Source organism: Physella acuta, unplaced genomic scaffold (genome assembly GCF_028476545.2).
Source record: "Physella acuta isolate Inbredline_101_S28 unplaced genomic scaffold, ASM2847654v3 ptg000731l, whole genome shotgun sequence".
NCBI classification, from domain to species: Eukaryota; Metazoa; Mollusca; class Gastropoda; family Physidae; genus Physella; species Physella acuta.
In genome coordinates this window covers 29755-39773 of record NW_026732249.1, presented here as the reverse complement: position 1 = coordinate 39773, position 10019 = coordinate 29755, and the positions used below count along the sequence as shown (strand labels likewise).

Sequence of the window (10019 nt, the reverse complement as noted above, 5' to 3'; positions counted from 1 at the left end):
GCTGTTTGTATATAGATTTTATTGGGCCTTCGGCTACATGATGGAAGACCGGAACAGGAAGTAACAATAGATAAATACAAGGGACATCACTCAATAACAACATTATAAATATAACTAATACAAGAAGAGTGAGTTCCCCTAACCTCACAAATCCCAATATATTACAGTATTGGATGTGACATTTGTTGTGGTGTTGTCGTGGTCGTAGTGGGGGTAATAAGTCGTGTTACGTTCAGCTGTTCATTCGTAATGCGGGAACCTGCAAAGTGTTGTTAAGGGTCAATTTTAAGATCTCGATATGGTTAATGTAATTACCAGGTAGTAGATAATTTCCCCAAAGTGTAGTGTCATTTTTTTATTTAACACAATCTATTAGTTATTGTGAACAATATTATAAACTTTTATTTAATTCACAATATATTTTTGTTTGTTTGCTTTTGTGGGTTTGTAAGAATTCTTGTAATTTCATGTAACCAATTTTTAATGCAGATAATTCGTTCAATCTTCCCAGACACAATCATCTCCTACGACAGTGCAAGAATAGGTCATTTCCAATCAGTGTTTCTTCCAGACTTTTTTCTCCGGGGGGGGGGGGGCACTTGAAATTTTCGGGGGGCGGTAAACTTTCTTCGGGGGGGGGCGGACACTGTTAAAAGTATATATTTTCTATATAAATTATATAAATTTCATTCCGTTCGGGGGGGGGGGGGGGCGGTAAAAAAATTTCGGGGGGGGGGGGGGGGGGGTTCGCCCCCCCCCCCCCCCCCCCCCCAAGAGATGCATGGAAGAAACTCTGTTTCAAATCTAATTAAACATCAGACCAGTCATAAAATTTATTAAATGAGAGTCGACCGCAAGCAATTGATCAGGTTTTGCAGTAAATATGTTTAGTCGTAGGTGTTGTTGACTTCATCATGAACAAATTACTAAAAAGTAGAAAATAAAATAAATAAAAAATTATTATAACAATAAGCTTTTAAAAGCACTGAAAAAAAAGAGACGAAAATGCATGCATCGGTTTCTCTTGAAATATCTTAAACATTTTAGCAACAATAGCTTTTATTAAAGAAAGCAAGTTTATTTTCACATACTTATTTTTATTGCATTGAATTTTAAAAGCTTATTATTCTACATGTTCTTTTTATATTTGTTTTATATTTGTTTTATATTTGTTTTATATTTGTTTTATATTTGTTTTATATTTGTTTTATATTTGTTTTATATTTGTTTTATATTTGTTTTATATTTGTTTTATATTTGTTTTATATTTGTTTTATATTTGTTTTATATTTGTTTTATATTTGTTTTATATTTGTTTTATATTTGTTTTATATTTGTTTTATATTTGTTTTATATTTGTTTTATATTTGTTTTATATTTGTTTTATATTTGTTTTATATTTGTTTTATATTTGTTTTATATTTGTTTTATATTTGTTTTATATTTGTTTTATATTTGTTTTATATTTATTTTATATTTGTTTTATATTTGTTTTATATTTGTTTTATATTTGTTTTATATTTGTTTTATATTTGTTTTATATTTGTTTTATATTTGTTTTATATTTGTTTTATATTTGTTTTATATGTGTTCTATATTTGTTTTATTTTTAATTTAGTGTTGCGGCGTGGGTGTCAAGAGTGTGTACATAATTTTATGGTCCTCCCTGTCGTGGTATGGTGTTTTGCAAGCGGCAAGCACAGACACCTCTATTGTTAACATATTTGACAGTTCGTGGAGGGCACTTGTAATTTGCACATGGGTCGTTTGCTGAAGATGTTGTCGATGTGGTGTTCGGTGCGGCGGCTGATGGTGTCGCCTGCGCGTTTGTAACAACTTGCTGTAGCGAGGGGATGCTGCCGCCGGCGTTGATGTACATTCTGTCAGTAACGTCACACCTGTTTATCGAACAGCAAATTTAAATTAGTTGGCGCATTAAAAAAATATCAAACAGAAAACACGAAAACAAATCGGGGCTAAATCATTGCCCCATACCCCTTAAAAATTAAATTAACACTGCCTCTCCCCAATCAGTTATCCCCATGTCAACTAGCCCCTGTCAGTTACAACTTGGAGTAATCTAAACTCTAAAGCTAACACTATCACTATAATCATCCCTATCGCAATCGTTATTGCTATTCTTATCTCTACATCTAACCGTAGTCAAAACAACAACCATAACCATAATGATTACAATTAACATAACGATAGCTATCACTATAATTGGAACCATAAAAAAACAACATAAAATAATAGAAACAATAACCATAACAATAATATTTACCACAACAATAATGATTGTTGTCTGAGGCGTAGTGAGGAGGGGGGGGGGGGAGAAGGGGGGAGGGAGGGGGGTGCGAACCGCACCGGGTGACACCATTTAGGGGGTGACACCAATGGCAAAAAAATAGCAATATATATATATATATATATATATATATATATATATATATATATATATATATATATATATATATATATATATATATATATATATATATATATATATATATAAAATGATAATTCCACTTAGTTAAGTATTTAATTAGAGTGTTAAATAGTGTTTTAAGAGCAAATTTGACAAATCCCGACAATGGTGGATGTGAGGGAGGTGGGGGGCGGGGGGGGGGGGGCACCATGACTTAAATCCTTTTAATGATAGAGAAAAGATATTACATCAAGCTCTATATATATATATATATATATATATATATATATATATATATATATATATATATATATATATATACAATTTTTTACGGGGGGGGGGGGGTGACACCATTAAGTCCGCACCGGGTAACACCCGACCTCGCTACGCCACTGATTACCATAACAATAATCATCACCATAACCGTAACCCCATAACCGTAACCATACACATGCATATGTACATGTACATACGAATACACATAGGTACCTTTGTCTTTTCCTACTACTATTGTTATTTATATTTCTATCCCTATCACAAACACGAACCCTAAGCCTAAGCCTATTCCACACACTTTCCATATATCCTAATAAACGAGGAGTGTATTCGGCTAAGAGGTGTGGGGGGGGGGGGGGGGTAATGTATACGGGTGATTTACAAGGTGTAATGACAGGACCTGTGGCAAATTTTAAAACAACAGCTGATAGAGAAAGATATTAAGGCCCGTAAATGGGGATGGATCGGACACACGTTAAGAAAAGAAAAAGAAAACATCGCAAAACATGCATTGGACTGGAATCCCCAGGGGAAAAGGAGGGTGGGCCGGCCAAGGAAAACATGGAAGAGAACGGTTGAGGAGGAGGCGAAAACAGCTGGGCTCTCATGGGCACAGATTAGAGGAGCAGCCCAAAACCGAGTCCGCTGGAGATGTGTGGTTGCAACCCTTTGCTCCCCAGGGGCCATAAAGGAGTGATGATGATGATGATGATGAATGACAGGAGGAGGGTAATGATCGGGATAAAAGATGGTGGGTTAATGTCCTGTTCCCCTAAAATCTACAGCTAAATAGTACTACATAAATGTGTGTTTTTAATACAATGACAACTCACTGGCATGTGTTGTTATTCAGAACCAGACGACAGGGTGTGGCCTGACCCGCTGGGCAGCAGTTGACTGGACCACAATTACAGCTGCAATTCTCCGGGTCAAAAACCAATGGTGGCAGACATCTGCGGACCTCCAAGCAGTCGCAGCTGCAGCTTCTTGCGTTAAACGACTTGCCGGGGCCGCACTTTTCCGCGTCCAGCATACACTGGACTCTGCAGGTCAGGTGACGCTCGATGACGATATTGATGTACCCTGGGTTGATTAACTGACCACTGCCATCCGTTGGGTATTCCCCGCTCAACGCCTTAGAAAGGGATGAAGATTACATACACGAAATTGATTATTCTTAGATTTGAAAGCAATTTTTATTGGATCCTTTTAACCAATTAGGCTGTCAAACTAACCAAGGCAAGTCTGTGTGTGTGTGTGTGTGTGTGTGTGTGTGTGTGTGTGTGTGTGTGTGTGTGTGTGTGTGTGTGTGTGTGTGTGTGTGTGTGTGTGTGTGTGTTAGAATTTAGGCAGTTGTTCCAAGACGACTTGTTTTAAAAAGTTACATTTTAGATATTGAACACAACCTTAAACTGAAATTATATTATTGATGTGCATTTTTTTTAACTTTGACAATCAATCATCATACCCCGGAAAGTATATTTCTAATATATTGATAATTCTACTGTGTCGGCGATGTCCAAGATTCTATATGAATCAAACTATTACACGTTCAACCGAACAATACGTTTAAATAAAACATGGCTTGTTGTTGTTAACGGTGGCATTAAATTTTATCCTGTTGTATTAAAATTATTATGAGCGTTTTTCTAATCGTGACATGTCGAGGCTAGTACAAACCAAAGTGTGACCCTGCAAAAACAAAACAAAACAAAAACAACAACAAAAACAAAACAAAATCAACGTATTAACTGGACAATCACTTTGAGCTCTTTTTTACAGGTCAGTTTTGAAGTGCTTATCAGCACTGAATCGATCAATGCTACTTCACAATCAGCCACTGAAACAACACAAGAACACGATAACATCCACAGCTGTGCAACAGCTGGCACATTAGAGGGTAGCCTGGAGCTTTTCGAAGCTGAATCTACATCGCAAGACTGTAAACATCTTATTTTAACCGGAAGTGGTACTTTATTTCCGTGCGAACACGATACCTCACTACTGTTTTAGTTAATGAGTCGAAATTTCATATATATAAGTATAAGATATTATACTTAGATTATAAGAAATGTTTTAGTGATCTCTAGGTGGTACTTTTTCCGGTTTCCAAAATACCGATAACTTGAGTACCGTTTCTATTAGGTGGCTGAAATTTTATAAGTTGGTTTAAGATCTTTTTTTTTTTTTTTTGTTAAATATTCAGTGATTTCTGGTAATTGGAAGGGAATATTACTTTTTATTTAAAAATTTAAGTATTAAAAATGTATAGCAAAATTAACAGTTCTAAAAAAAAATTATAGAAAACTATTCTATAGCACGGTTGCACATATTAGAATATACAAGCTTATGGGCGATCATTTTGTATAAGATAGTAGATCTATACATTGTAACGATTAGCAGTGGTTACAGATATGTCGCTTATTCTTTACAAAAAAAAAGAGTTTTCTAAACATTAGATACTTTTCTGGATTTCTAATTTCTTCATATTTGAGAAATTCCTAAGTATCAAATCACTAATTAATTTGTACATTAAAATCTTGACTTAAACATAATGGAAATTTCCTCACCTTGTAGCTGGACCGCTCTATAGCCGTTGGGACACACGCCACGTTGGGCGAGGTCGTACAGCCCCCACACCGTTCTACCAGGGTACACACGGGAAAGAACACAACCCTCGGGTTGTCTGTGGGGTACTCAATTTTTACGCTGGTTGGTCGTGGGGAGCAGACATCAGACTTTGCCATTTCTCCACCTCCAGCTGTGGAAAAAATACGATCAATTGTTTCGTGCGATAAGATAAAGTTTTAAGTCGTAATAGATTTGGGTTTTTATTTTTTTTAGGAATTAGAAAATATGGTTTCACAACAGATTATTGCGAATCTCCTCCACCTTTCTCAAATATTTTAAGATTTAACTTTTTTTTCCCCCGCTAAAATAGAAACTATATTTTTTTTAAAAACAGCTCAGAATAGGTCCTAAGGTCCACCTTCAAGCAGGACGATGATATTAGCGAAGTTTACTGTATTATGAAGATCACGTTTGTTAATGCTGCTACAACCCATTTTATTCAACGGGAACTAGCTTTAGCCTTTAGCAAGCTCATGGGCAGGGATAGCTTAAAACAAAACGAGCTTCGGCTACTTAAAAAGTGCAAGCATTGAACAGTATGGTCATAAACTTAAGCTTAATTAATACCCAGGTTTGTTTAAGGTAAACTCAACATGCTTTTTAAAGAAATCATGTTCGCCTTTGGGAGAAATAAAAAAACAACTTAGATAATTCGATTTTATTTCACCTTCATGTTGTCTACACATTTTCTATAATAGCGTTACTTACCTGAAATAACGGTCTTTCCGGTTCGGTTATCATGATGTACTGACACCAGAAAAAATAAAACATAAGTAAGTTATTTTTAAAAACAAAACAACAGGGATTTGTCCTACTTTTACATAAAAATAAAACTTGATTCTTTTTAATTTCTTGCAGTTATCCCATATAATGGTATATTTTAATTTTATAATTCTTTTTTTTAAACCATTCGCAGGAAGACAAGGTTAAACACAGTGGAACCAATTCCACGTGAAAATGTGAGGTCGGTGCGTTGAATTATTAACCAAAAATAACACTCTATTATAATAGTAATCCAATCCACTATTTTTGGTTGAAGCACGGACGAACCTTCAAACAGTCTTGACCAAAACAAAACACAACATACCACCCTGATCAAATTTAAAACAAGACGTACTATCCTGATCAAACCCAAAACATAACATACAATCCTGATAAAACCCAAAACACAACATACAATCCTGATCAAACCCAAAACACAACATACAATCCTGATCAAACCCAAAACACAACATACAATCCTGATCAAACCCAAAACACAACATACCATCCTGAGCAAACCCAAAACACAACATACATTCTTGATCAAACCCAAAACACAACATACCCCCGTGTAAACTTAAAACAAGTAATACAATACTGGCCATACATTCTCCACAAAAACGCAACTTACAGCCTTGCGGTCTAGAGTCAGGTTCGAAAAGCTGCAGGAAACCTTCTAATGTGTCGGCAGTTGCATAGGTGTTGTTGTTGTTATCGTGCTGTTGTGTTGTGTCAGTGGCTGGTTGTGAAGTAGCATCGATCGATTCTGTGCCGGTAATCACGTGACAACTCACCTGTAGAAAAGAGCTCAAAGTGATTGTCTAGTTAATACCTTTTTTTTGTTGTTGCTTTTGTCTTTTGTTTTTTAGCAACGTTACACTTTGGCTTGTACTAGCCTCGACATGTCACGATTAGCACACAATAATTTTAATACAACAGGATAAAATTTAATGCCACCATTAACAGCAACAAGCAGAGGCGTAGCGAGGGGGGGCGGGGGATTCGGATTGCACCGGGTGACACCATTTAGGGGGGTGACACCAAGGCAAAAAATAGCAAAATATATAGGGAAAAATTTGAGGGGGGGGGGTGCTAATCGAAAGTTTGAGGGTGGGGGGTGCAAATCAAAAGTTTGAGGGGGGGGGGGTGCAAATCAAATGTTTGAGGGGGTGCAAATCAAAAGTTTGATGGAGGGGGTGCAAATCGAAAATTTGAGTTTGTCCCCGTGAAGAGTCGCTACGCCTCTGGGAGGGGGGGGGGGGTGACGCCATTACGTGCCGCACCGGGTGACTCCCGATCTCGCTACGCCACTGGCAACAAGCCATGTTTTATTGTAACATTTTGTTCGGTTTAACCAACATTGACTGTTTATGATATTACGCGGTTTCAAAGTGTGATAGTTTGATACGTATAGAAACTTGGACATTGCCGGTAAAGTAGAATTATCAATATTAGTGGTATACTTTCCGGGGGATAATGATTGTATGTCAAAGAGGGGGGAAATGGAATAATTAAAGGTTTGATTACAATGAACCGCCAAATATCTATAATTTGTAATTTCTAAAAGAAGACGTCTTGTAATAACTCCCTAAGCACACAAGGAATGCTACCGCAAAGAAGACTTGACTTGGCCATATATATGACACTATCATGCCTGACTGTGCCATCTGCTATAAAGAACTACGGTACCAGAAACAAGAGAAGTGCCCTTGCTGAAGTACAGAGGTATTTGCAAAAGGAACTGAGACCAAAACCATAAATGAAATATACACCAAACACGTGGGACCAGTTGGCTTAAGAAATAAAAATTGTGGACACAGGCTGTGAGGACTGACTCTCACATAACTGAAGGCAAGAGTCGGGTTCGATAGGGGAAGGAAGAGAAATTTGGCAAGCATTATGGCAGAGACGCAATCTCAATATATATATATATATATATATATATATATATATATATATATATATATATATATATATATATATATATACTAGACCACCCGTTATCCTATGGATAACTATGTGTTTTAGTAGTCATTCATAAATGACACTACACTTGTTTGACGATTTTTATGTTTCCCTTCCCACCGTCACAAAAAGCAGAACCACCACATCTAAAAAGGACCTCAAATCCAGATCAATGTTTTTGTTTCTTAAAATTACGTATTTCGACTGAGCTTTGTGCTGGCTACACCATCTCTTTATATGCTGAGGTCACCTGCATTGTGTCCTGCGAGGTCCCAAAAGTAATATTACTTCACATCTAAAATTAAGTCACACCTCAATTTAAAAGTTTTTTGTCTTTTAAAAGCACCGTTGTCTTTCGATAATATTTTCTGAGCTCGAACCTTGTATGAATAAAAAAATTTACTAAAGCTAACATTAAAATAATAAAAATAAATTTGAACTATTCGCGTACGTTGAGATTTCCCAAATGAGCACTTCTTATGTGAGGAAATTAGACAAAATAATTAACGTTGATTGCATTTGTTCAGTACCCATGCCGCTTGACAGGTTTGCTAGCACGCTGTGATGAAGTCATAATAATTATATCTTTTGGTGACAATATTTAGTATTATTTTATATACTCTCCGTAGAAAGTTTGAAGCTAGGCCATTCTTAAACTCAAAGTAAAATTACGCCAAATATTATCGTAAAATAAACTATATTACATCCTAATTCAACCTATTTCCTTTCTAAGAAACAAAGACGTATATGCAATATTTAAGGCCTACCATTGTTCAGTAAAGAAACTCAATAATTAATTGTGCTTTTAAAACGTCTTTGTTTTTAACTAATACATTTTAATTTGACATATTTTTATCCGACAACGCTTGGTTCTAGAAGCATCAGGAAATTAACTGTTCATACTCTCCAATTAGAAGGTCTGTTGAGCGTATCCTAATGAAAATTGATAATATTGATGGAACCTAAGATAAATACCAAACAGATATATCATTAAAGCTATTACCGACAGATTATAATGTTTATATTTTTCAATCGGTAACTATTTTGTTCATAGGACAGCATTTTATTTTGCTCTGAAACGAAATAAAGTCATAATTCATCGTTTGTATGATTAAATGTATATATTTGTTTAAATTTTATTAAAGTCTGAAAATAAATGTTTGTTGATATATTCATTTTGAAGAGAATAATTGTTTTTATATATTTATATATTTCAAAATTAGACTGTTGCAGATTTTCTGATCTTTTGACAGTGAAATATATAGGCTATATATATATATATATATATATATATATATATATATATATATATATATATATATATGGGTGTGTGTAATAACAAAGTGTAATAAATTATAACTAGAAAGACTTATAATTTATACCTTACCATTGTACAGACAAATCCTGAAAAAACAATTCGCCAAATTCTTCTTGTTACATGCATTATTGCGAAAAGCTTTTCTCGGCCTCTGGAGAAAGCAAATTTTCTAAACACAAACCATTTATAAACTACCCTTAAATCACCATAGTATATTGAAATTTCAGTGTTTACAACGCTTTAAACTAAGTTAACCTCAAACCATAGCGGTAAATAAAATCGAGGCTAAATGAACGAACCCTATGTGAACTACTTCTACCGTCTGCTTGCCTTGGGTATCGACTACTTACTGTGACATGCGCAGAGCAGGAAAAACTTCATGAGGCAACACAACGTCACTATCTCACATAAAGTGTAAAAAAATCGAAATCGAGATATTTCGACAATTATCGACGTTTTAAACTTACCTCAGTGTATGTGGATGTGTGTATACGTGCGTGTGTGTGTCTGTATGTGTTTCTACGTTTTTAAACACGCTAACCTGAATGGACGAGTGGACGAAATAAGAATAGGTATTATATGTAAGTTTTGTTTTTAAGAGATTAGAACGATTTTTGTTAAACGACAGTGGTATTTTAT

At 35.3% G+C, this 10019-nt stretch overlaps 1 protein-coding gene across 1 annotated transcript; it reads right to left on the bottom strand.

Moving 5' to 3' along the window:
• Nucleotides 1-1476: 1476 nt before the first annotated feature.
• Nucleotides 1477-9717, bottom strand: LOC131950053 (uncharacterized). The gene is made up of 6 exons (XM_059312086.1): nucleotides 9450-9717; nucleotides 6729-6891; nucleotides 6044-6082; nucleotides 5275-5465; nucleotides 3538-3839; nucleotides 1477-1898 (listed from the first exon to the last, which is right to left on the bottom strand). Exons 1-6 carry the CDS (start codon nucleotides 9504-9506, stop codon nucleotides 1655-1657), a joined length of 996 nt encoding a protein of 331 aa, XP_059168069.1. The 5' UTR covers nucleotides 9507-9717; the 3' UTR covers nucleotides 1477-1654.
• Nucleotides 9718-10019: the final 302 nt, after the last annotated feature.